This window comes from Oryzias latipes, chromosome 15 (assembly GCF_053564925.1).
Source record: "Oryzias latipes strain Hd-rR chromosome 15, Olatipes_Hd-rR_3.1".
Lineage (NCBI taxonomy): Eukaryota > Metazoa > Chordata > Actinopteri > Beloniformes > Adrianichthyidae > Oryzias > Oryzias latipes.
Window position 1 is genome coordinate 25,883,285 of NC_136251.1, and position 27,606 is coordinate 25,910,890.

Genomic DNA, 27,606 nt, shown 5'->3' on the forward strand with positions numbered 1-27,606 from the left:
AGCATTTCATTGTCCACAATTTGTGGCCCACTTCCTAGTAAAGTGACCTATAAATAAAAAGAGGAAAATGCTGTCCAGTCTATTAATGTTGGCAAGCCACTTCATATACTTTAGACTGAGTTGTTTTCTGGCAGACAAGTTTGTCAGCTGCTGCAGCAACTCACTTCCCTTTTTCATGCTATCCCATAATTCCACATTCAATTATAGGAAAAAGAGACTCCCTATACAGTCAGTGTTCCCACCCTACAACGGTTTCCTAGATGAGCCAGGCTTAAAAACAGGATGGATGAAAAACACATTTTTCAGGCTGCAGGAACTTTTCATTTTTTAACAACTTAAAGACAGAATAGTGACTGTCAGATTCCTTATAGAAAAAAGATTACATTTTACAATAAGATTGAATAATGCCAAACGCATAAATTAAATTAATTGTGATAAAACTGCAAAGATTTTTCAAACTTTTCTGTTACAAATAGTTATTATGGTGATGTTAAATACAGTTTAAGGCAGGGGCCTGAAACCAGAGGCTCTGAAGCCACATGTGACTCTTTTTTAACCTCCCATCCTTAGAAAAACTAAGATGATAGTAATTTTAAAAAGTCCAGAATACTTTTTTGTTTTGTTTTAATTATTTTGTTATGTATATATAAATATATATGTTGAGTTTTTGTCGGACAAAAATCCTCCAGATCGTCTCTTTTAAGTGTTAAAAGGTTGCAGATTCCTGGTTTGGGTTAGCCAACTCTGCAGTCCACTGAGGAAAAAAAAAAAAGACAGAGCAAACCCCGCCCACGCAGAGCGCTGATTGGTTCGCTGTCGTCAACAAGCGTTTTAATTGGCTACATAGCCTGTCAGGGTTGCATACCACGCTGCCAAGACAGCATGACCGCTGATATCGATAAGCGGGGCACACAGCCTCAACATATACGGAAGGAGACGGGCACGCACTTTTGTTATGGTAAGAGACAAACTGATTCACTTAATTTAAGAAGAACCAAACAAAGAACGAAGGAATTCATGCCACTTATGAGCGAAAAAAGTGGCATCGCTCTGATAAAAAGCTTGGAATAAGGTCATTCTTTTGCTGTAATTGTGAAATCGCTAAACTAGTATGGCTAAAATAAATGTGATATCCTACAATAATTCATTATAGATTTGAAAGCAAAATGATTTAAAAGCATTTGTTATATTGTTGTGATCTATCATATGGACGCAGCTGGGACTGTGGGAAAAGCGATATTCATTGGCTTTAAATAACGGAATGATGAAACCAATTAAGCTGCTGGATCTGCAAAGGCGGTTATCTGACCTTTGATTTAAACACAAAGGGACCTAAAAATCACCTCATAAATGGGAGGAGAGAAATACCACATTAATCTGTAGTTCAGAAATGTGCATTAGATGTATAATTCATTAAAATTGTGCTAGACTGGACCCCTTTAAGTTATGAAAAAGAAATGTCCTCCACTACACATGAATATGCATGAGAAGATACTGACCATCTTTCCTATTTTGTCACTGGTGGATGGCAAAGGAGCAGAGGTAGTAATAAGAGAGGAGACACTGATATATATAATTAACATGTCGTTTGGGATTGTTCTTAAGATTAGTTTATTAACCTATTTTTTTAAGATAACAGGAAGAAAAGTAATGCGTCAGACATCTTCAAGATTTTTTTTCCTTCATCTTTTGTACCAATTTTGTTTGACTGAGATCATTTCCCAGTCAGACTTTAGTAGACATTCCATTTCCTGATTTAAGAAAAAAAAAATTGTGGTGACTGCACATGCAAGCAGTTTTTCTTCCCTTTCATCTCCAGTTTCAACTTCAGTTTTCTTTCTCGTTAAAAACATCTTTTCGTAAAGCATTTTCAATATAATACTGTTCTAAATTATATAACACTTGATCTGCCAGAGGAACTTTCATTAGCCATTCAAATATATATTTTATTTATTCAAAATGATGTGCTGCACTGTGCCAACCTTTGGAATGACCATCCTGTTTCAAATCCAAACTGAGGTGCCTCTGTGTGCCTTGGTTCCATGTTCTCACCTGCCGTTTTGCCTTCTTTTCATTGTCTCAAGAAATTACTGACAGCAAGTTTACCAACCTCACTCAGCTGCAGCTGGTGTTTAAAGACTAACCAGTGCTTAATGTCATATTATAGACCCGCTCCATTCATCTTTTCATCTATTGTAAAAGTATTCCCAGTAGTCTTTTAATTATGACTATTCTATGTTTAACCTAAATCAAAAAACCTGTTTCATTTTGTAGGACATATCTGCAGAGTAGCAGGAGTCCATCAAAAAGTCGCCTCTGAGTTGTGGGCACGACTGTTGTCGTGGAGTAAGCCCGTCCCCGCTTCCCATCATCCATCAGTTTACTCGTTCTCCCACTAGCCTACTGCCCTCACACCCCGGTCCTAACATTAGCGGTGCAACAAAAAATTCCAAGCAGTATTAGAGCTATTCAGCTGTACAAAGGCCGGGTCAGACAAAAAAAACAAAGGCGTACATGAATTTATTTGTCTGCAAGTGGATGCACCGGAATGGAGAGGAGCACGCCAATTGTAGCACCTACCTCACAGGTACATGCTTTTTCCAACGTCATTTTTCACCTGCTCCTGATTGCCAATGATTTAAATGAAAGAAAATACTCTAAAATTCCATTTTGAGCTTAAAGGGCCTATTTCATACAGAATTAACTTTTTTTTTTTTTTTTACCAAAGCAGTATTTTCTTCCATTCACGCATTTCTAAGCATTCCTCTAAAAACCTGCACTCTGAGCACCAGCCCCTCTTAATCAACGACAGGAATAAGTGAGAACAGCCCATTCCAAGAAGAATCTGCACTGCCAGCACCGCTGCCAGGCTAACACACTTTCTCCACGGAGCTAGCGGCGATCAGCTAAAACACTTTCCTTTCATATGCACAATATGCACATCCATATTTGCAAAAGTTTGGATGTTGTTTTTTTGTAAGCGAAACATGAACTGAGAACTCATATTTCATAATAAAAAATTTAGTGTACCAAAGGTAATATATTATATGGATAAAGTTTAATGTGAAAGGCTTTAAAAAAGCATGGTATAGCCCCTTTAATTTTCTTTATATATGACCTAATTCACAAGAAAAATGCCACAATGTTAAAAACACCAAAAGCATGATTTTCGTTGGAGGGACACAAAGTTCATTTCATAGAACTTTCACCTCTTATCGCTCTTTTTGACCAGATGATGAGGCAAAAGTTAGAAAAAAAAGTCCAAAAGTGGTGTCCTAGGTTGCTTTTATTGAAGAAATATTCACCATTCACTCCGATCAATAAATGCGTATCAACAAACTATTTTTTTTATTAATAATACAATTATTTATAAACACATGTTCATTCTATATAGAGTAAGCAAGACAGAAGACAGATAACAAACTATTTTAAATGAAAGTTAACATTCGATTTGATGGTAATATTTGATAGATACTACTGGCAAGTCCATCATAGAGTCATTGGAAGGACATAGATCTTTTCTACTGTCTTGCTGTTGTGATAACGTTTGTGTGTTTCGTACTTTGGACACTAGAGGGCACCATCGTGCCATCAACATCATCTGATAAACTCAAACGTCTGCATTTATTAAATCATCGTTGCTTTTATATTTTTTAAGTATATTAAAATGACAAATATATATGTACATAAAATGCATTCAAACTTGTTACAAATTTATTTTCCCATAAATTAAGCATTTAACAAAAACGTAGTCATAAAAGTTGACCTCACATATGTTTTCAGCTTCACATGGCACAACATGCTCACCTGAAATGGTTGATGTTGGCATTTTGCTGCTGTGGTGTAAGGTCCTGCATGTGCAAGCAAGCAAGCCGTCATGTTTACTATTTCTTTGGGATGGGTGCTGTTTCCCTCCAAAGAAGGTAGAGATGCAGAGGTGAGGTAAAAACTTTAAAGGCTGTTTCTTTTTTTCCTTTTTTTTTAAAACCCTTATCAACAGTGTTACTGTTACCTAACTTTTTTGCTTTATTTCACAGTTGGCTCGATCTCAGCAGGGCTGTGAGAAACCCATGCCATGTGACATGTTTGGTTTTAGCAGCTCAACCCGAGCAAAAAGGGTTGCTACTTGTCAGCACAGGAAATTGTGGCTCGCGCTCTTTTCCATTTAATCCGATTTAAAAATCCTGTGTTTACACTGAAGACCTTTTTCAATATGTCTATAATTTATATCCTTAATGCAAAAAGTCAGTCTTGGTAGTTGGTTAATATTTGAGTTTGGCCTATTTTAAAAAGAATAAAGGGGTTCTTTATAAGTTAAGAGGCAGTTTTGTTTGTTCATGCTTATACTTGTTCCCCCTGCAGTGTCAAGCTTTCACTATTTAAGGTTTTGTTAAAGAATCTTTTTTGGGATGTGTTGAGTCTTTGGTGCTGCTAATACCTCCAGATTTGTCACCATGGCATTATGGAACATGTAAGGAAAAGTTGGGGAGTCTAAAATAACTTTTACTGTAGGTTTTTTAATACTTGTTTTTTCCAATCCCAGATACTTTGAATGCAAAGTCAAACTTCACAGAAGAGATCCTGAAAGACGCATTGGGCACAGAAGCAGCTGCCTGAAAGTCGGTTATTTCAAGGAGAACAAAGTGGGGGCCATTTCCTGTCAAAGCTTTAGGTATTGTTGCCGAATATAGTTAAAGAAGACAGCTGAAAACAGGATGGCAATGATTTCCCACAGTATTGTAAACTGATATGAAGAGTTTTGGACCAAGTCTGTCTATTGGGAGTGATGGGAACAAGAAATAGTGTTTTTGCTGTTTACCACTCGTTTGTGCATTTTCTGACAGTTTCTTTGTTAAAATAAAATAAAAGCTAAAATTCAATCAGAAAATGTCGAAATATTTAGGGGACAAAATTATTACCAACATTCGTTTTTCATTCTGGCCAGTAATTTAAGGTTTATCTTCTAGACCCACTTTGATGAAAACTGTGTTTTAAATGTTTTTAACATGTTTTTTCAGCGTTATTCAGATGATGAAGAACATATATACAGAAAATGAAGCTTAAAATTGCATTTTTGAGTATTTTTTTCTTTTAAATCATGGTTAAGTAGGAGCAGGAGAAAATGCAGTTTGAAAATATTAAATTTGTGACGTTGAAAATATGCTGGGTGGGCCACAAGCTCCCTGTGCCATTTGTTCTGATGCAGACAACTAGATCCATGTACATGGAGAGAGTGTAAACAAAGGGATGATGGGAAAAGGGGACAGGCTTACTCTGCGCCAACACACTTAGAGGCGAATTTCTGATGAACTCCTACCCCTATGCATGAAACTATATGTCCTAGGAAACGACACAGGTTTTTGGATTTTGGCTAAAAAATCTGTAGATTAATAGATGATCAGACTTGAAAACTGGTATGAAGAGCTTTTAACCAAGTGTTTTTTCTTTTAACCAATTGTCTGATTCTTCCTTGATGAGGAAAAATAAAATTCAATATTAAAATGTAGAAAGTATTAAGGGGACAGAATTATTACCAATATCTATTTTTTTCATTTTGGCCAGTAATGTAAAAAAAAAATTTAACAGCTTAGGACAGAGTTTCGTCAAAGCCTAATTCCTGGTCAATATTTGACTTTCACATAGCTGCTTGATAACATAACAGTCATTAAAACCCTTTATATTACTTTGCCCAAAAACAAAGGACAAAGGAAACCAGACAAAGGGATCCTTGTGTAACTTTCCCTCACTTTCTCTTTCACTGAGGTGTGCTGTCCGGCCTCAGAAAAGGGATCACATAACAGTTTGTTTTGTTGTTGTTTTTTTTCTACAAGACCTGTTTTTATAATTTAATATTACAGAGCAGGCTGGCACATGCTTTTCCTATCCAAATATCATGACCATCATCAGCACGGGTGAAAGGCAAAGACAGATGTGTTTTGCTTTTATTCACCATGTGTGGGAATGAGTGGTGTGCACGAATGGCTTCGACTGAGTCTATCCTGTCACATGGTTTACAGTAAATCTCAGCTTCTGTAAATCCTATGAGGCAAACCTGAAAGTATTTTGTGTTTTGATCTTCAAACTGACTTAAGACATAGTTTTTTTATGTTCATCATTGCTGAAGGAATCCTCCTGTTTCTATGGTGTGTGATTTAGAAAATAAGCACACATTTTCTTCTTTTCAAGCTTTGAAGCATTGTTTGCACAGAAAATCTTTGTTTATTTTCTCTTTCTCTTACTCACATCCTGTTGTTTATTAACTAAAACACAGTTTAATGTTTTAGTGACCTCACATATCCTGCCAAAAAATACAAGATTCTATTCCTAATCTGCCTTTATGTGAACACAAAAGGAACAAAAAAATCACATGACCGTTATAGTTAAATATTTATTTATAAAAACATCTATAAAGTTCCCATCATTTATACATATACAAATATATATATTCATTAAAATCATAGCAAACAAAAATTTGCTATTTCTAGCTGCACATTCACTACAGGTAAGAAATGCATAACAAATATATTAAAAAAGTGGTTATAAATCCAAACCTGTCACCTTAATTAAAAAGCCTCCTGGGCTTTCTTTTTGAACAATGCTCACATCAGTTGTTTATAAAGGAAAATAAAAAATATATATATACACATACGCTGCCTTCAAAAAAGCTTTATAGCTGAAACAGAAACTGAAGGAAGCATGCTGTCTGAGGTGCGCTACAGCATATGGAAGTTACTGCAAAAATGCAGCTCCAGCAAGGATCAGTCAAAAAAAAACAACAAAAGACACTCTCCAATGGAATAACTTTACACTATTTTCCAATCTGCATGACTATTGTGAGGCTGAGGAGGAGATGTTAGTCCCAAGGGCTTGTCCCCTCTGTCTTTGCCGCTGCTGCCGACCTCCTTTCCTCACCCTCCTCCTCTTCAAACAACGCTTTTTGTCCAGGCCCAACCTCTCAGATCTAGAAAACACATAAGGAAACACAACACTTTCATTTTATGTCAGAAATAAAAGCAGCCAATTTAGATAGAATTCACTTTTTTTTCCCTCCAAACTAAATTTTTGATGTTTGAGCTCGGCCACTGCAGCATTAATGGAAGAATCAGATTACAGTTTGTGCTGTTAACACGGTTCAAGGTTTCTGCTTTTTATCACTAATTGACATTCTTTATACCGAGAACCAAAAGTTCAGAACGAGATCTATAAACTTTACAAGTGGGTGTGTTGATTGCACAAGAACTGGACTGGTGAGAACTTGGATCTTTTTGTTTGCAGGTTACTTGAAACAAGAGCTGTACTGCAGTTTGGGCACTTACTGCTGCTGCTTACTGTCTTCAGGCAAACCTCGTGTCTCAAATGATCCATGATTCTGCTTGTCTTGTGAAACTCTTAAGGTTTTTTTTGTTTTTTTTTAGCAACTCCAACAGTTCTATCGAGACAGACTTACCTATCCCAGCAGCGGATCAGCTGTTTGGCCATAGGTTGCTCTGGATTCAAACACACTCTCGCATTGTTCATCATTGTCACTCTGTCAAGCAAACGTCAAACCACATGTTTATTGCAACTCCTGTTCGTACGCGTGGTGAAGTCCTTGTGTGTGTGAAACATTTGGTACTCACATGACTGTGATGGTGTTACAGCTGGCACTTCTTGGGAGAACCAAGAGCTCTTTTAGTCGCCCCCTGACACCGGGTATTGTCTGAGGGCACAAACATCTCCCTGGGACATAAACGCCGTCCGTTTCCCTCACTATACAGAGAAGTAAAGCGAAGCAGGATTAACTGAGAATCTTTGCACTCTCAGACAGTTTTAACCAAAAGAAAGAAGGTCTTTCTTTTTTAACAACGGGTTATTAATAAACAGGTTCTTACCGGCTTGCAGCAGACACAACAAGCTCAGGAGGGCGAGCTGGCAGATGAGCTGTGGATTAAGCTTCATGCTGAACTGGATTGGAGACAAGCTAAACACTTGACTGCCTGAGAGCTACATTCAAAGAGTGAAAGCACCTCGAAGTCATTGCTTTATATCTATGCTCCTCCCACCAGAGCTGGGGTTTCCAAACCAGAAATTCCCCCAATAGACCCTCGTTTCCAAATGGAATTTCAGGAAAAAGGAATCAGGATGCAGGGACCCTATTCTTTAAGATGGATGAGAAAGAGCTGGACATATTCAAGGATTTTTCTACTTTTCTCTGTTGAGTGAAATTAGGCAGTAAATAAAAGATGATTCAATTTGTTTTGTGCAATGATTTACATGAATTTGCCTCTCTCTGTGTTGCAACAGCACGATTTCACTATCTGTTTGGTGCCAACATGTGATTTCTTCCTGTAGTTCTTAACCCTTTCACTTATGTCTGAATGAGTCATCTAGATAAAGCTTCTTTCAAAGGAACAGTCCAGTCATAAATTGACCTAAAAGGTAAACGGAAGAGAATATGACACAAATGCTCACAGTTTCCGCTGTTAGATCAAAAGTTTTATGTTTTTCTTCCTTTTTTAAGCTCATTTAAAAATATTATCAATAAAAATATTATTAAGGGATTTTATAACATTTAAATGTTAAATACAATGAAAATAATTTTAATTTTTTATATAAAATTTAGTTTAAAAAAAAAAGAAATTGAAAAAGAGATTTTATCTCAAGGCACTTCTTGGTAAGAAGAAAGGTTAAACAAATATTTAGATCAGGGATTGCCGATATATCGGTACCAGTATCGGTATTGGCCGATATTTGCATAATTCGAGTTTATCGTATCGGTCCGATATTTAAAAAATCCACAGATATTCTTCTGACTGTTTTCAGAAACCACTTATTTTTGAAATGTATACTTGATCCTAAAAGATAGGAAAGCTTATGATATTTTATAATACTGACAGCAACATGGCACCCAGTACCCATCCCAAGTAAAAACTAAGTAGTGCATGTCTCATAACAACAAAACAAGACAAACTGGGGAGACCACCTGGGAAACGTGGGGGGAGAAACTAACATTTAACAAAGACTACAGACAAGACTTAACACAAAACTTAGTCTCTCTGTGGAAAGGAAAAAAACAAAACAAAAGTAGGACAAAATTACAACAAAATGAATAAAAACTAACAGAAACAAAGCAAATTAACATTAAACTAGTCCGTGGTTACTCCCCCTGGAGGCTTCTGTGAATGCCAACTGCCCAATTGCCTGACTGGAACATTTAAAGGCTGTGAATACTTGATTTAGTCTTTTGAGGAGGCGGTATTTCACCTTGACATTAGTGCCTCCAGCCATTTAAACCACAAGAAGAAGAAGACTACCTCTATTGGCCATGTTGTTGGTGTGGCAGAGTTACCCCCACTGCCTGAGACGCGCTGCTCCGTGGCTGCTCTCGGAGTGTATCACAGAGGGCCCGCCCTCACTACCTTCCTCATGTACTGTGTGTCGTGTGAATATGTGATTCTGTGTTTAAACGCTGTAGTTTTTTTCTTGTATCTACACATTGTAACAAACAGTGTTGAGATACGACTTTTTTTTTGTCACCAATGACCCAGACCCTCCCCCATTTGTAACCCATCTGCACCCATCCTAGTAAGGCAGCGCATTTATTGCTGCAGCCTCAGTCAACTCTGAACTGTATATGTGTATTTGTTGTATGTCTGATCTTGTTCGGGTTGTACTGGAAAGTAATTTCTGTATGTCAGTGTAAAAGCTGTGCATATGACAATAAAACTGATTCTTCTTCTGATTCTGAGAGTATGCCGCCATGACTATAGAGATACGCGTTGTTCCTAATAGATCCCTGGCAATAGGGAGCTTATGGTTTATAGTTATGTCCAATATATGATAAATGGTCTGAATGCTTTCAGATATATTTATATGAAAGTTTTAAAGTGATACTTGTTCCTATGAGATCCTTTGCTGTATGTTAAAAAGGTCAAGTACAATGTGTTTACCCATTAAAAGAAAGGTTGTGCATTTCTAATAAAGAAACAAAAAAGAAATACAAACATTTTTGTTACTGTAGACATTTAAGTATCGGTATCAGCAAATGCCGGCTGTTGGCCACAATTGCAGTGGAAATATTGGTTATCGATGTCGGCTAGAAAAAATGATATCGACCCATCCCTAATTTAGATTACACAAAATCTTTTTTTAAATTATTTATTTTTTTACCAAAAATATAAGTTAATCAATCTAACATTAATTTTTTAATAATCTCATTTTTGCAACAGTTTGGTCCTAGTCAGAATGGATGAGCATCAGATCTACATGAAGCTCAGTGAGGAAAAGCACATACCAAAGTAAGTTCTTATTTCAGGCTCTGCACTTGGATTGCAAACAATTTATATGTGTCACATTTCACCAACCCTTGTATTGTCCCTTTGTGAGAAGTAATCTACTCTTTTGTGCTTTCTTACAGGTCTGACATCCTGTCTTTGCTCAGGACCTACAACTGTTACCACGAAGGGAAAAACTTCCAGCTGAGGACTCGTGAGGTTAAACTCATCCGAATTAAAACTTCCTTACAGGGACTTATTATAAAACTGCTGTGCTGTATGGGTGTAACGATTAACAATCATAATTTGTGGTTGCGGATAGTAGATATTGGTTTATTTCGAGCGATCCGATTCACTGACCTAAAATCGATCCAAGACACCTTTAGCCAAAAATGCAACCAGTCAGAGATAAATACCTGGGTACTGTACAGGGCAGGGGAAGTTTTCCATATTCCGCGAGTTTCTTGCAAGATAATCAAGTGTACATCAAATATGCGTACAAACAAACAAATAAACAAGAATTAATGGCAAATCTATTCACATTTTAGTTTCCTTAAGTTCAGCCCGCTGCTGTTTTTCTACATCCAAATAATCCTAATTGAACATTATTAGAACATTCTACCACACTGTATGGTGACACGTCTTTGCAAAATTCAGTGTTTCCACACATTGGTTTGTAATGATGGAAATTACATGTGTATTGTCCACTGTGATGCATTTGGTCGTTGTTACGTTACAGTGAAATAAACCTACCATGCTTCAATCCAAATGGTATTTTCCAATATCAATTATAATTGATTAATTTCATTTTGAAACCATTTTTATATGGTTTATGTTGAATCGATTTTAATTCGATTAACAACTTCCCTCAGACATATTAATCTGGTTGGATAGAAGGAATATTAATTGATTCTTTCATTCATCAATTGTTACAGCCCTACTGACAAAGTGACTCAGGAATAAACATCTGTAACCAGGCACTTTGATTGTTTTGGACAAATAGTTACAGCACAACAGCTGCGACCAGACTGGAGCCGTTCTCAGCCCAAACCTGCAAAGTTGGCTGGTTTTCCAAAGTGGCTTGTAGCTGGTAAACCACAAAAAATCCCATTTCCCTCAAAATGTCATGTGGATGATTTCAGAGGAGAAAACCTTCCATTTCAGTCCCAAAACATTCCCAGTGTAAACCTTTTCTTGCATATGTTAAGCTTTTTTCAAGAGTTTGTGCATTTTGTTTGATATTTATACAAAGACTTTTACGGTTGGGATTTTCCCTTTGTGTTCACCAGATGGGCTTTGAGTGAAGGAGAAATTCTGTGTACGTTTGTGTGTTTTAGGGCAGCACAGAGTGGTCAAGATGTGTCCCTGGTAGTATCTCATAAGTCATACCTTACTCACTACTTTTCTTATTTTGTGGAAATTCCCCAGGATGTCAGGCTTTGGGTACAGACCTTGTAGAAACTGGCAACAGCACTAAATTTATCTGATATTAGCCTTCAGGGCACAAGTGCTGATTTTTCTCCTGATTGTCTTGAGTTTTCAGAAACGAGAAGTGAAAGTGAATTGTGGGCACTCTTTTGTAAAATGATTACATAGTGGTTTTTTGTTAAGTTTTGAAGTGCCACTCCAATCACCTTTTGATCTATTTTCTAAGCATTCCCAGTGGTATTTAGTTTTGATTTTTCAGTTTTTAGGCAAAATGTAAAAAACTGTTGTTCTCTAGGACATCGTTTCTGCAGAGTGGCAGGAGATCAACTCGCCTCCGACTTGTAGGTGAGACTATTGGCCCGGAGTGAACCTGCCTTCATCCTCCCTTTGTTTACACTACCCACTAGCTTACAGCCCCTCAAACCCTGACCTTAACAGTGCAACAAAACTAGATAGCAATATCAGAGTTATCCAGTTTTGAGCCAGACGCTCACTCGGATGAGGAAAACGAAAACTTACCATTGGATGCACTGGATTTTACATAATGCTTTGTCCAACATTGTTTTGGCTGCTCCTGATTCCCAACGATTTGAAATGCAGTTTTATTCTTAATTTTCTCTATTTATGTCCTTCATCATGAGAAAAATGCTCTGAGAACATGTTGAAAACATAAAAAAACAAAACATTTCCATTGAGTTGGCCTTTAGTTAACATCTTATAGCAAACTATAGCAAAAATAAATCCAAAAATATTTTACTGAAAGCTTCATAAGCACTTGATTTTCTATAAGTGCTAACCACAGAAAGATTTTATGAATTATTCTCTAAAATAATCCTTTTATTGTGTTAGTAACAAAAAAAATTTCTGGATGAAAAAATATCTTGATAGGCTGACTGATAACATCACACTTGCTGTTTCTTTAGAATTCCAAAAGTGTGACAGATGTACCTACAAAACCAGACATGCTCTTAGAGCATTTTGTGCATGTAGAAGTCTTACATTTTCAAAAGAAGCATTTTTTACCTTTTTAGGGCAAAAATGTTTTGCAGCCTTCCTATTTGGACATTTCACTCACTTCTATTGATTTGTTCTACCTTACACAAACTCTAAGCCTTGACAATTGCTAGTTAATGTTTAACCCTAATTTAAACGTTCCCTATTGTAAACCTGGATCCCAAAAGATGCAGAAACAGAAACACCACATATTGTGTGGTCCCGCTGAAGCATCTCAGAGGCCACGGTTGACCTACTTTTGAGATATCGTTAGAATCACTACAGTCCATTTCTATGTAAAAAAAAAATAAATAAAAGCAGGATAAACTTAACCCAAAGCAACCCTAAAAGATGTGTGATTTGAGTTATAGAATGCATGCATTGTGTGAAGCATCATCTACAGTTTACACATTTGTGGGATTTTATTCTTGCAAAAATGTGTCAACCACACCTGTTGAAAAACAAGCAAACAAACCCAAATACAGTACATGTCTCAGCATCAGAACAGAGTTTTTGGCTCCAGTAGAGATTTGTGGCTCCAGTGGGGGGGTCAATCAGACAAGGAAAGGTCTGAGCCAGGTGATAGCGTCACAGCAGTGAGTGTGAGCTTTTTTGTATTTGTCGCTTTATAAGCATTATATGTGGCCAGACATGTGATAATCCTGATGAGAGGAAATCCAACTGCTAAACTCCTTTGTTGGGTTTAGGGCAGAGCTGGGAATCAGAAATGATTGGAATTGTTTGATATCGTCAGCATTGAGTCTGTCAAATATCATTAAATAGGATTAGCTATGTAAACATTTGTGTCTCTTATACTTTTTTTTCTGTTTTGAGAGTATTTTATAAACAATTTATCATGATATATTAAAAAAAACAGATAGTGAGTCATTCAGGAAAATATAACTCTCATATCTCTTCAGATGATTATCTAAACTAGCGCCGCTAGTTTTTTTTCCCTCAAATTTAAAACTAATAATTTTGACTTTTTATCGTTGTGAATTCGATTTACCCAAAAATTGTGACTTAAGAGTTTATTTTTTCATAGATTTACAGATCAAGACTCAAATATGAACAAATCTCACTTTCTAAACAATACTCATTTTCAGGTTTTTTTACGATGTTTTTGTACAAATAATGATCTCTCTGAACATCCTCTGTTGAAAGTCCAGCTTATTTTGCCAAGGATTTACTTTTTAATGTAGATATGAGCAGCAAACAGAGCAGCAGTGACATTTTTGGGGTTGGATGCCAGCCCCAAACCAATGTTTGGGAACTCCTTTCGGAAATTTCTGGAAATTATTTTGACCGTGGGAATCGGTTTGGAAGTAACAATGACTTGCACAATCGTTTGCAGACATACTTGGATGAGACTAGTCTCCTGCAAACAGGTTCTGTGAGGGGGGGAAAAAGAGACGGTTGACACTGTAGAATTTATTTAAACAATTAGCTCATAACTGAGCTGTTCAGTTGGGAGTCAGACGATGTTTTCCATATAGAAGAAGGCATAGCATGTCAGATCATCTGTCTCTCTGAGGAAAATACCCTTTTAAAATAGAAAACAAGCTAAAACAAGTATGACTGCATAGCACAGCTGTAATTAACAAATATCTTTGGATACTGTGGTCACATGTTAATCAGCTTAGAAAGCTAAAGTAGAAGGTTTTTTTATACATTATTACCTAAAATGTGTTGTAAAATTATTTCTTATGTTAGAATTTAAACATTTAACAACACAAAAAAGGCTCAGTGTAATTGTGTTACATTATAATTGGTAAACTTTTCACTAATCAGGTCTGCAAATCAGCTGTTTTTTGTGCTATATCAAATTGCTATGAAATTATAATGTCAGTAATAAGATGGATTACCTTAAGTCCTTGGATAAACACGTTTTAGAGGAATCTGGAAGAACTAAATGCCCATTCTTTTAAATTAGCACTGAAGGAGTGCATGCTGCCAGGTTTTATTTAACTGTGCATGCATGTATTTTCTGTAAACTGTTTTTGTTACAGAGGTATTAAACATCTTCTCTGTCAATCTAAAATTTGTTATTCTATAATGTTTCTAAATATTGTTAGTAGTAGTTAAAAGAGGTCTGGTTGATCTGACTCAGAGTTGGGTTTAGTGAAATGCCGGAGAAGCTCTCTGTGTTTGTTCTGACTTGCCTTCATTGTGGGAGTAATGAGGTTAAATGTTGTGTGTTCAACTTACTGCGCAATGCATTCATTGTAGTGGAAAGCTCTGGTGTTGTTTGTTTTAGTTCATACCTTAACCACTAGGTGGTAGCAGAGGGCTACAATTAAGCGGGTAAGATCTAGTGGGATCTGCAGCCAATTCAAATCTGTTAAACAAACAAACAAAAATATCAATTAATACATTCATGCTCAAATATAGGCAAAAAAAGTTTAGATATTTAAAAGAAAAGTTAAAATCTAAATTTATTCTTTTAATTATTTTTTATACATGTTTACCAACATAAAATCACTACAATCACACAATTTTTATATTAAATATGCCAAATAAATAAAACAAAACTCTTCCTGACATATTTGATTGACGTTTACATTCCCTAAGCTCAGATTTTTGCAGAACTATCATACTATCTAAAGCATTCGTAAATGATAGATAATTTGGACCAGGGCTTGCTCCACCCTCGCCTAAACTGTAACTGGTATAGGCTCCAGCAACCCTATGACCCAGAGAGACCAACCGTGTATAGAAAATGAACGGATGGGTGAATTGATGGAGAGATCATTTGGTTTTACTTTGGTGGGCCAGTGAGTCATCGTCCATTTTACCACATAGTTACCACATTTCACCAACAGAGGGAAATGTTTGTCAAAACAGAAAATGATTCTTTTAACCCTTGTGCTATCTTAGATGACCCCACCCTTACATTGACGTGTTCTCCCTACCATGATAAAGGTGGAAAGATTTCATGTAATCCATGGACACCAGTGATGTTCAAACATCATAGAAGAAAAAAGGTTCAGCGCACTGTCTAGTGGGTCTAGATGACCCAACTCCCAATGTTAAAGTGCCTACTAGGATAGCACAAGGGTTAAGTTGTTGCCTTTTCATTTGTTTACTTAAAGACATTCCATTGGATTTTGGGAGTTTAGAAAAAAAAAAGTTTTATATTTAAGAATACTTTTTTCTAAACATGCTTTAGTTGTATTATTATTCATGGTTTTATTTAAAGAAAATGTGTTTTTTTATGGAAAAAATGATATTTGCTTTACACAAGAGTCTAATAAACTTGTGTAGATCACATATTTTTTAACTTGATTTAATTTATACACATATGTTCTATTAGATTTAAAGCCTAAATTATCAGGTTTGATTATTTAGACCTTTTTCTTTGGCTTTCCCTTTAATAGAGTTACATCTATGTTAGCTCAGTATCTTTAGAGCTGCTTCAATCAAATCTGCTTATTTTCTATTATCATGTTTAAAACCATAAGATCAGGATTCCAAATGTGTGTCAGACTTTTCCATGCCTCCAGTTATGTTTTAGGTTAGTTATTTTGATTTATTATTTATTTATTTATTTAAACTTTGTTTTAGTCTTATTCTTAGAATTTTCTAAAATTTGAAAAAGTATTATATGAAAAAAACAGGAATCAAAAAATATTTTCTTATTTGCATTTTATTAGAAACATGATGCTTCACAGCTTAACAAAATAATCTCTATAAACATGTAAACATGTAGACCTGAGTTCGAATAGGACAGGAATAAATGTGGATTTTCACCACACGCCGTTCACATTGTTGTGAGGTTAATCCAGCAGTAGATGTTTTTCCAACACAATACCCACGAGGCTTTTCAGCCAGCAGTCTCTGTCTAATCCAGCATTTGGCCAAAGAGCCAGTCAACAGGGTCTTTGCCCTTACAGTCTTGTTCTCTCCTCATCGGGAGGGAAAAATCCTCAGTCCTGCTCAGACTTTGACTGCATGTTCTTGAAGTCCTTTGTGTGAGAGGGGACACGCGGGAAATGGAGGAAGGCAACTTCATCTGAGGCTTGGAGAACTGCCGCAGCCTTGGCGACCGCTGTAACCTGACAGGGCCGCAGCTGAAGACCCCCACAGGACGTGCCAGAGCCTGGATGCTTGTCATGTAGTCGTTCAGGGAGTGGGCACCTTGTGAAGACTGGGAGGAGGAGGGATGGGCCGGCAAGTCCTCCAGGGCTTCAGTTATTGTGGGTAAAAGCGGCAAGGACAGCAGTCGTCTGCGCTTCATTCTGTAGCAAATTAAAAACAGTAGTTAGCATAAAAATCCTATGTGGTGACTTTAACTGCCATTTTCCAAACTGTCACTGTGCTGCTAAAAGTGGCATTTTTCTATTGTTTTACAATCAGTTTTTTAACAAAACAATAGAAAAGTTTTTTAATTTAGGAATTGGTTTTCACTTTTTAATTTAAAATGCACATTTGGCTTTCAATAAACAAAACATTCACTGCATTAAATCATTACAAATAATGAAACAGCAAGAAAAGAATAATGCTCACCTTCAGTGGCTGTTGGTCTGTAACTCGGAGATAAAGAGAGGGATGTCTGGTCTCTGCAGTTAAGTGCGTGAACTGGAGCGTGGAGCCAGGCTTTAAAGAGGCAGGCTTCGGCGCAGCGATTAACCACGCAGTCTAAAATTAGCTCTGCTGACCTTACTTGCATTTGTTTGAATCAGCGTGAGCGTGCATGTGAGGGTGTGTTCGTGCCTGTCCAGGAAACTCGGGGTAAGGTACGAGGTCCCGTACCGCAGCTGTGCTGAATGTTTACATTTCAGAAACAATGAAGCCCTGTGAGAAACACCGAAGACCCTTTCTGTTTCTTTTTCTTGATTTTCTTACTTTAAACACTCCAGTTTGCTCCTTTCAAGACTTTAAAACATCAAGTTTAAACTACATCCTATTTTCTAAAGCTTGTAAAGTTTTATAATAAGAAAGCATCAAATAGAATTTATCAGTGACAACATTAAATTATTCATGAATTAATCACACAATCCAAAAAAATTGTAGAAATTGTTTACTTTATACACTGCAAAAACAGGACCCTTAAAATAGGCTAAAAAAATTCTTAGTCCAGTGACAGATTTTATTTAAATAAACAATCATAAAATCTGCCATTGGGGTAAGAAAGAGTCTTATCAGGTATTCTTATCTTAGGAAAAAGATTCTAGTCCACTAAACATGCTTTCTCATTAAAAACTCAAAATTTATTTTACTATCTTGCAAACAGAAAATAAGATAGTTTATTGAAACAAGTCTTTTCTATTTCTTAAAATTCAGTTTTTGCAGTTAGTTTGGAAAATTCAATAAGAATTTTGGACACATCAACATAGCTTTTGTAAATTAATTATTATAATAGAAAAGATTATAAGTGTATTTATTTTGTAAAAAAAAAATAATAATAAAAACGCTCCAGAAATTTCTATAAGCCTTTAGTATCTTGATCATCTAATGACTGAATATGGCTCATTTTACCGTTTAAAAATCCCGGAGGATGACCTAATTTATGAGATTTAAAAATATCTTCTGTGCTTTGATGTTGAGATCTCTGTTAAGAATCTATTTGATTTCCATTTTCAGACTTTCTTCTGAACGATGCGAGTTGTTTTATGCAGCAATGGAATTTGTTGTGGCAGTGATGCAAACACCCCTGACAGTTCAGTCTCTGTGGCAGTTACAACATAGATGCGGTCTGTTAGTTTTTTCTTTTACCAATTTAGATGCACAACAAATGATTTTTAGAAAACAGCTGATCTCAAGTGAAATTTCTAGAATTTACTTTTTAATTGTTTATTTTGGGTTTACATATCGTGTTTGTTTTAAATGTAAACCTAAGTTTTTGCAGTTCTTTTTCCCATCATGTACAACATTGAGCTTTTATTTTTGATTTAAAGACTTTTTGTGATTTTAACCCCCTCCTCCTGAGTCTACGTGACCCCCAGCAGTCCCCTCTGGTTTTCCTGCAGACATGACTTCATTGTTGCGTTGTGGAAAAAGGGAGTTTCAAACCGAGCAGGGAGAGGTTCGGCATGTGCGACCGGCCCTGCACGTACACTTGCAACTGAGCTGTTGTGGCATCTGTCCAGCAGGATTTCCTCTATGAAAACGGCTGCTGATAATCATTGTTTTGTGTTTTTTCTGTACTCGCAGGAGGGAGGAGAGCTCATCCTCGAAGGGCTCTTGAACATTTATTGGGGTCTATATCGGCCCATTCGCCTTCAAATGTTTGATGACAATGAAAGATTCTGTCTCAACAGGTAGGACGACCTGATCCAAGTAGATATTCAGTTAATTCAGGTTTATTTCGATAGCCCATTATTACAACACAGTTGTCTCAACGGATTGCACTATTTATACAAAATATAAAATAAGTTATAATAGACAATAGCTGATTGCTAAACTAAATTAAACAGACTAAACTAAAGTGGGCATCCCTGCCCTTAGACCCGCCGTCTTAGTTAGGAAAATTCCAGAAAAAAACTGATTCCAGGAACAACAAAAAAAGACGAAGAAACCTCAGAGATGTTCAAATGAAGGAGGAATCCTCTCCCAGGAGAGACAGGACTGTTAAAGAAGAATTAGCTTATCTAACTCTACAACTACATGTTTGAATAGTGTTGTACAGTATATGGCCTTCTATAGACCTGTATTGGGTCAAATCAACACAATGAAGTTTTACTAAATGAATGTGAATTTTAGAAGTGACAAACACTTGATAAATGATTTAAGCAGAGAAAGGAGATAATAAATAGGATTTTAAGGAATTCACTTCATATTTAGACATTTTTATGAAGCACTGTTTTCAATGTGTCAGTTTAGAAATAAACTGAAAAGAAATTTCAATAATTTCTTTAATCTCCCAGGCAAACAATGACACCTTTTTTGATTCCAGACTAATGAATGAATGTTATTTTCATTCCTTTAGTACTTTAAAGTGCCTCACAATGAAAAAAAGAGGGGGGGGGGGGGGGGATCCAGAAAATTAAAAAAAAACAACATAAAAGTACAAAAAGTCTTAAAATATGCAAAGGAAAAATACAATTACATGTAAATAAAAGGACACCTACTACAAAGTCATTCTAAAAGAGCTTGTCCTAAGTTGATATCAACCCCAAGCCTGGAGGGAAATTATTACAAAACAAACTAAGATGGTTTTCCTTCCATAGCAGAATATATATATTTAAAAAATGTGTTTCTGAAAACCAAACAACTATACATATGTATACTGGCAATATGGGGGTCATTTGGAGGTTTCTCCATAAAGATTTTGTAATAGGGTGTGGGTGAATGGCTTGAAGGCAGAACAGTTGTCTCAGAGCTGAAAGGGTTTATGGTTTGAGTCTCTGTGGCATGTGACGTGTCTCTGATAATCAGGACATCTTAAGTGGCCTGCCGGGGATTAAATTAGCCAACCAAGCATCTCTTAATAACGTGAGTGTATGTGTGTGGATTTGTGTAGAATGGATAAAGAAAAATACCAAAGTACTCTTTCCAGGCAAACATTTAAAACATAACTTTTTTCCTTTTTATATTTGAGAATAAGCAACATCCTCCCCTTTGTCTGTCTGCTTTGGTAATGTCAGATCAAGTGCGGCACCGAGGTCATCCTTTGAGTCCAACAACAACTCCCAGATCAGGAGAACTGCACCTGCTGGTAAACTCAAACACCTACAGCTATTCTTACACTCCTGCATACCTGCCAGATTAATGAGGATTACTCAATGAAGAGATTACCACCGTGATTCATTCAGCATATGAAGCAGAAGACCAGCCTCACGTGAGGAAGTATTTTGAAGCAGATCAAATCAGGTGACCAGCTCTGTAAACAAAAACCCATTTAGTCATCGATGTAGCACTTTTTATTTATGGACTTTTATGGAATATGTGGGTGGTTGTAATCTGTCTTCTACTAGCACACTTTCTTTTGTTCACTCTAATAGTAATATTTAGGTGGTTAGTTTTATTTCAGAACAAGTTCCTATGTTTTTTATTTTATAATAAATAATAACATTATAATTTGGATTTGGATCAGGAGAAGAAGAAAGAAACCAGAACTACAGTAATTAAAAAAGAAGACCAAGAACAGAAATATATATCTACACAGTGATATATCAAATTTAGGATAAGTAGTCATGAATTGATTGAAAAATATATACACATTAGGCCTGCACAATGTACAGCAGATTTATCGTTATCGCGACATCAAGCTGTGCAATATGCATACCGCAAAAGACGGCGAAAATCGCAATAAATGGTTACCTTGACCCTTGTGCTATCCTAGGCACTTTAACATTGGGAGTTGGGTCATCTAGACCCACTAGACAGTGCACTGAACCCTTTTTCTTCAATGATTTGTGATCTTCACTGGTGTCCATGGATTACATGAAATCTTTCCACCTTTATCCACCTTTGTCATGGTAGGGAGAACATGTCAAAGTAAGGGGGGGGGCATCTAAGATAGCACAAGGGTTAAATGTGCTAAAACAAACTCATGGCAGCTTGAAATATTGAATAAATGAAATAAATCCCTTTATGCATTTAACCAATCGGAAGGACCCATTTACGCTGTTGATCAATCAAATGAGCCCTTTTATGTTTGATGTTTGCCTCCTATGTCGACAAAGGTCATTTGGAGTATAATTTTTATACTGTTGCATTGAAATGGAAATGATGTTTTTGGTTGGTTTGATATTTGTTTATATACCGCAAATTATATCGTTATCGCAATATTAATCACCAATATCGCATATCGCGAGTTTTCCTCATATCGTGCAGCCCTAATACACATACATCCACATACACGTGTAAATAATTCAATTATAGTTACTCTCAATCATAAAAAGGTAAGAACACATTTTAGATAGGGTCCTTTGTTTTAATCTGTACGTATTAATAAAATCAGAGTACATATTCATTACATATGTCTCCTAAGCTCTTCAGTCTGGTCCAGTAGCAGCTTTTGCTCATGCTTCATGACTGTGATTACAAAGTCATAAATTACTGCAATTTAATAACAGTTTCATCCAGTAACTAAGGTAAAGTAATCAATTACTCTTTAAAAGTAATTTAAAGATGCTTTTTTTAAGTCTTCGTTGTCACTTGTCTCTTGGATTTTCTTCAGGGCCATGATATTTTTTGCTGTAATTTTGCATCACCAGTAAATTAAGTTTTAAGACCTTGCTAATAGCAAAGTGTAACCGGCGTTGAACCAGAACCGGCACCCCACATTACAACACATTGTCAGAATGTAAAAAATGTAAATATCATGGTTATATTGGTCGTGTTTGGCTACACACCTATATCTTAGAAGTGATTCTAGTATTTTTGCTCCATCCTGTCAAGTTAATAGATGGACCTCAATGATACAGCTTACAGGGGAGTTGTGAGTGATATGACCCTTTAATGAGTGAACGGTGTGTTGTTGTTGAAGGTGATGAGGAGGGTGTTCAGGAGGAAGAAGACTGCCCTCAGCTGCTGAGGACCCGGAGCGATGCTTCCTTCATGCGTGTTCAGAGGAGGTCAAACACACACACTGCTGGAGACCTGCAGCGCTTACGCACTCACAGGTTCTCAATCAACGGCCACTTCTATAACCACAAGGTACAGTGAACAGAACACTCCTGCAGGCGGATACATTAATGCATCCTTCTGCTGACAAATCTCCAGGTGCAGAGAGGCATTGATTTCCTTCTTCTCACAATGGCCTGTTGTCGTCTGATTTCATTAGCCAGCCACAGATAGCAAGGTTACACTGTGTGCCTCCATTGGTTTTTTTTCTCCCCCTGCTGGATACAGCATGTTTAAATGTTTATGTTGAACAGATTCCAACTTACAACACGTTTCCTGGCCAACATGTCCGATGTGATTAGTCTATGAAAACTGTACAAACTGTACAAATACACTCTGAACTCTGTAAAGACTTTAGTATTTACACTTTCTCCCTTTTTTTCTTTCATTCCCAGACATCTGTATTCACTCCAGCCTTCGGTTCAGTCACTAATGTTCGAGTAAACAGCTCCATGACGACCAGACATGTCTTAAACCTTCTGCTTCATAAGTTTAGGGTAAGTAGAACATTGTTGGCCAAATGACATCAACAAAATCCCTCAATGCAAAGACATATTAAAGATCACAACAACAATGAAAAACGAAAACCAAGTAATACATTTTAAAAATCAAAACAAAATTTTAGAAACCAAACCGTAAAAAAAAAAACATTTGAGAAAGCAAAAGTAATTGCCAGAAATCAAAATGTTAAAAAGAATAAACAACATAAGAAACCGAAAAAGGTAGGTACGGTACTTTGAGACCTCGACTTTTGAAGAAGAGGGAAAGCAGAAGGATGTTTTACCTGAACTGGGGTGAAGAGTTCTTTGGAAAATTACCGAACTTCTGCAGCAGCTGTGGCCAAAAGCCAAAGGAAATATCATCTATTGGAAGATTTTGCCATGCCAAATAACTTATGGTTGAAAATGTAAACAAAGGCATCATCCAATCAGTGATGAACATTGATGTCCCATAATACCTACATTTTCCAGTTTCTCATTTTGTTCCATTTTCTTAACAATTCATTTTCAGCTCTGGAATTTACTTTTGTTTTGATTTATAAAATGTAATGTTGCTTTTTTAATTGTTGTTGTGATCTTTTATGTTTGGGTTTCGTGATTTGTTGATGTTATTTGCACTTCAAGGCCACCGTAGAAGTTCAAACTTAAAACATTTGTTCTTGTTTCAAGGTGGAGAACAAGTGTGAAGAGTTTGTTTTGTATATGGTGCACGAGTCAGGTGGTAAGTCTCAATTGTGTTGTAACTCTGGAACTATGTTTGTCTTTTTTTGCATGCATGCCAGCATTGATTTAGTCTGTAACTTGCAGAGAGAATTCGACTGAGGGATGATGAACGTCCACTGGTGACTCGAGTGCTTCACGGACCGTGTGAGAAAATCTCAAAGATCTTCATCAAGGAGGCTGACCTGGGAGAGGAAGTCACGTATGATGTGAGTCTGGGTGCTGTGTCGAAATTTTAGCTTACTTTTTTGCTGTTACTGTTTTTCTTTTAAATTATGTATTAGGTTCTAACAATTATGCATCACTGGAGTAAACATATTCATAAGGTACAGACACCTTGCACCTCACAGAATCAACTTTCTGCTAAAAAAGTTCTCAGAGGTGCTTCAGACGTGGTACAGTGCTTTGAAAGTAAGAAATGATGTGGTTTTCTAAGTAAATGTTATTTTTTAAAAGCAGAATACTGGGCCTTGATCTGTGGAGTGCTGTCAATTCTGTTTGGTAATATAGATAAATAAAGTACATTTGCAAATCTAAAAAAAGAAAAACTTTTTTCTTACTTTGTTTTCTCACATAAAGACAGTCTTTTGTTTGAAATAATCAACAATCCATCACAACTATCAACTGATGCACAATGAGCCAAAGAGAGACAGTTGACTTAAATTTAGCTGGATACAAAAAGATATCCTGTTTGTGGACAGATGCAACAATAGCCTGAAATGACTAAATGTGTTGTTGTGACTGCGCTGTGTTATAAATATAGCAGAATTGATGCAAGACAATATGGAGGTCAAGGATGTATTTGGGAACTGCAGCAATAAAAGTGAAGAAAAACTTTAAAGCTAAATATTTGTTATTGTTTGCCTTTTGCTGTTTCAATGACACTTGTGCTTCTTAGTCAAAACCAAAAACTTTTTTCGTTTTATAGGACATAGTTTCTGCAGGGTTCCTCTGAAATTCACAGCTGAGTTGTGCAGTGGAGTGAACCTGCCTTCATTTTCCATCAACCCTGTGTTTACAATCTCTCATGCTAGCTAACAGCCCCTCAAATTCCCAACATTACATTAGCGGTACAACAAAAATATTGAGCAATATCAGAGCTATTCAGCTGTACAGTTTTGAGCCAGATGCCAGCTTGGACGAGTAAAACAAAGACGTTCCTGGATCTATTTGTCTGCAAGTGGATAGATCTGAAGGGAGCCGATAGTAGTTTGTATGTAACGGCCACAAGCAATTTCAAATGGCATTTTTTCCATCTGCTTCCTGATTCACATTGATTTGAATAAAGTCATGCAATTCTAATCTTAACTTTTTGTAAATGTGTCTATCATGAGAAAAATGCTTCAAGAACATGTTAAAAACAATATTTTCATTAGAGTGAGTCTTTAAAAAAACAGCAGTTGTTCAAGCAGTTTGGATACATAGAGATTCAAATTCCTGTCTGACTGTTTTTGTCGTTCTTAGGTGGCACAGTACATAAAGTTTGAGATCCCTGTGCTAGACAGCTTTGTGGAGAAACTTAAAGAAGAGGAAGAGCGTGAAATCACCAAACTGACTAAAAAGTAAGATAAGTCTTTACTTCTGCTTTATTTCATCACAAGAAACTGGGATGTTTACTTTTGTCAGATTTTCAAAATAAAATCAATCTGCTGACCCTCAGTGGTCACAGTTTGTTTTTTTCTTAGCAATTATTGTAAATTCATGAGCTCACTGACACTGTGCCCCTTAAGATTAATGATACACTCTTAGTACTTTTACTGACGTTAAGAAATTTGACCTACAATAGTATATCAATGCTTTTACTTTGAAAACTTAATCTATTCTAGCCTAGTGTTATTTTTTGGCTTTATGTTTGATATGTTTGTACTTAATTATATTAAAAAAGTGACAAATAAGTATCCTATGAGGGGCGAAAGTCATTCTTTCAATATAAAATACAGTAAAACAATAACCATTCATAGGAACGATGAGAGACTATCACAGAATACACAAGTACATTTGCTAGCAAAGAACAACTTCACACCTTAAGGCTCTGCACTGTAAAATAACAACAATAACACAACTGTTGTGGGTGTAATTAAGTTCTTTGGTTGTTCATGTGGGAACCCAGTGAACTATTTGTGTTTCCTTAGGCCTTTAAAATACAGACATTGAAGTTTTTTGTGGTGTTTTTTTCTTATTTTTTTTAAACTTATTTTTTTTTTGCTCACTTTTGCAGGTACAGTGCCCTGAAGTCTATGATTGTACATCAGCTTGAAGGCAAAGCTGTAACCAGTGACAGAGTTTAAGTCTTTCTGTTTTTAAGGGATTATAACGGTGTGTGAGTGAGTGTCAGAGGTGGTGTAAAGCTAACATTCAAGCTTACAGTTTCCAAGGATACAGACCTGTAGCAGATGTAACAATGTGCCTCTACTTCCAGAACTAGTTTCTGTATTTCTCTATTTTATAAGAACTTTGCTTGTTTTTTTCTTACATAATTAATATAATCATATTGTATTGTCACGTTTTGTATGAAAACTGCACATATTAATATTTAAATTAAATGTCTTTTATGAAATTCTTTTGTACGTGAAATAAAAACATAACTTTATGTTCTTATCATATTCAGTATATAGGACACTAATCTTAATAATCTCTGAAAACAATTCTGAGTTTTCTTCATACCAGGCAGCAGTGGATGCAGTTGATTCTCTGTAGACAGCTGCAGGGGTCTTATTTGTAACCTTAAATCAATAAATATCCAAAATATCCATTCTTTTCAGGATTCTGCGAAAAGAAAAGAAAAACAGCCTGGGATTCTGTTTGTGTTGTCCATTTTCATAACCAAAATATCTACGAAGTTCCATAAATGTTGAGAGATAGTAAAACGGTTTACTCTTTTTTTTTACTACACATTTATTGACAGTGTAGTCTTTATTCCTCATTTGTACAAAATAAAAGTCAATATCAACGGTTTTTGGTTCCAAGGTTAGTTTAAAACAAACACTTAATGGAAAACTAAAGCTCCATTTGTAATTTTTTGCATACATTTATTTTTCTTTAACTCTTAATTTTGAGGTAGATTGAAGATTGTGGTGTAAGGTCTGGTCCCGCCTCTGAAAAATGTTTTACACGTGAACGAATACACACACACACATATCATTTACAGACACACACCTTCCTATGGGAACGTGTGGGAAATGTGGTTCCTCAAAAGAACAATGTTCATTTTTGCCTACTCCAGAAAAGGAAATAATAAAAAATCATCAGAGCTGAGTCTGAGAGTGGGTGTGAGACCCACCACACAATATGGGTATCCTGAGAAAGAAGGGTGACTTCTTTTTCCCACAGTTTCACAAATGTAGGTTTAACCTTGTTACACAGATAAGAGATAAAGAAGGTGGAGGATTTTAAGTATCAAGCATTTAAAGTCCAAAGTAATAGAGTGTGGAAAAGAAATGAAGCCAGTGCAGGCAGGTTAGAATAGGTGAAGAAAAGCGTAAGTGGCACTGAGGATAGGATGGATAGGATAGGAGTCCATCAGAGTGACAGCACATGTTGGAGATTTTGGAGATAAAGTCAGAGGCCAGAGGAGAGAAAGGGAATATTGATAGAAGGATGCTGAGTCTAGAGCTGCCAGGCAAAAAGTCTAGAGGAAGGCCAAAGAGAAAGTTTATGGATGCAGCGAACGAAGACATGAATGTAGCTGGTGTTAGAACAGAGGAAGCCGATTCGCTGTGGCGACTCCTGAAGGGAAAAACCGAAAGAAAGAGAGTTATTGTGCATAACTCTTCATCATCCATCATTCTTTAGATTTTTTACTCAAGGATCCAGGCTTACAGACCAGACCGTTTATGCTTCTAACAATCTGAGATTTAAACTCTTTTTGTCTTTTTTGTGTTAATATTGTGTTCAGAGAGAACACGAATTTGAATTTGTTGAAAATTGCAGTCATAAAACTTTTTTCCAAGTTTTAAATCCTTGCTTTTATATTATATGAGAAGAACATAATTTTGACCATTAACATTACCAATATTCACACAACATTTTAGCAGTCCTTTAATGTATCATTCAAGGATCCAAACATCTTTTAAAGGTGCTTCTAGAATAGTTCTGAAGTGCTTCTAGTCATTTAGTTCAGTCACATTTTAGGATTTCTTGAG

At 36.3% G+C, this 27,606-nt stretch overlaps 2 protein-coding genes and 1 long non-coding RNA gene across 4 annotated transcripts; 1 reads left to right on the forward strand and 2 right to left on the reverse strand.

Annotated features, from left to right (window-relative positions):
• The first annotated feature begins 822 nt into the window (after positions 1–822).
• rassf4a (Ras association domain family member 4a) lies at positions 823–26,054 on the forward strand. 2 transcript variants are annotated; one of them, XM_023963745.2, is made up of 11 exons: positions 823–958; positions 10,209–10,277; positions 10,397–10,472; positions 18,828–18,934; positions 20,261–20,331; positions 22,108–22,277; positions 22,640–22,741; positions 23,414–23,465; positions 23,552–23,673; positions 24,929–25,026; positions 25,683–26,054. In XM_023963745.2, the coding sequence occupies exons 2-11, from the start codon at positions 10,225–10,227 to the stop codon at positions 25,750–25,752; spliced, it is 921 nt and encodes a 306-aa protein (XP_023819513.1). In that variant the 5' UTR covers positions 823–958; positions 10,209–10,224; the 3' UTR covers positions 25,753–26,054. The 2 variants fall into 2 exon arrangements, with proteins under 2 accessions (XP_023819513.1, XP_078788114.1); XM_078931988.1 differs by lacking the exon at positions 823–958 and adding an exon at positions 4,609–4,672.
• Positions 6,375–8,028, reverse strand: cxcl-c13b (CXC chemokine 13b). The gene is made up of 4 exons (XM_004077168.5): positions 7,872–8,028; positions 7,620–7,749; positions 7,448–7,528; positions 6,375–6,961 (listed from the first exon to the last, which is right to left on the reverse strand). The coding sequence occupies exons 1-4, from the start codon at positions 7,936–7,938 to the stop codon at positions 6,829–6,831; spliced, it is 411 nt and encodes a 136-aa protein (XP_004077216.1). The 5' UTR covers positions 7,939–8,028; the 3' UTR covers positions 6,375–6,828.
• Positions 16,303–17,319, reverse strand: LOC110016535 (uncharacterized). The gene is made up of 2 exons (XR_002291861.3): positions 17,181–17,319; positions 16,303–16,912 (listed from the first exon to the last, which is right to left on the reverse strand). It is a non-coding gene; the product is annotated as an uncharacterized LOC110016535 (long non-coding RNA).
• Positions 26,055–27,606: the final 1,552 nt, after the last annotated feature.

Excerpts from the sequence above, each read along its gene's own strand:
- cxcl-c13b (XM_004077168.5), bottom strand. The coding sequence starts at position 7,938 with ATGAAGCTTAATCCACAGCTCATCTGCCAGCTCGCCCTCCTGAGCTTG. Across the intron at positions 7,750-7,871 it reads GTTGTGTCTGCTGCAAGCCG|TGAGGGAAACGGACGGCGTT; the intron begins GTAAGAACCTGT and ends TTCTCTGTATAG. Across the intron at positions 6,962-7,447 it reads CTGATCCGCTGCTGGGATAG|ATCTGAGAGGTTGGGCCTGG; the intron begins GTAAGTCTGTCT and ends TGTGTTTTCTAG.
- rassf4a (XM_023963745.2), top strand. The coding sequence starts at position 10,225 with ATGGATGAGCATCAGATCTACATGAAGCTCAGTGAGGAAAAGCACATA. Across the intron at positions 18,935-20,260 it reads GAAAGATTCTGTCTCAACAG|ATCAAGTGCGGCACCGAGGT; the intron begins GTAGGACGACCT and ends TGGTAATGTCAG. Across the intron at positions 22,278-22,639 it reads GCCACTTCTATAACCACAAG|ACATCTGTATTCACTCCAGC; the intron begins GTACAGTGAACA and ends TTTCATTCCCAG.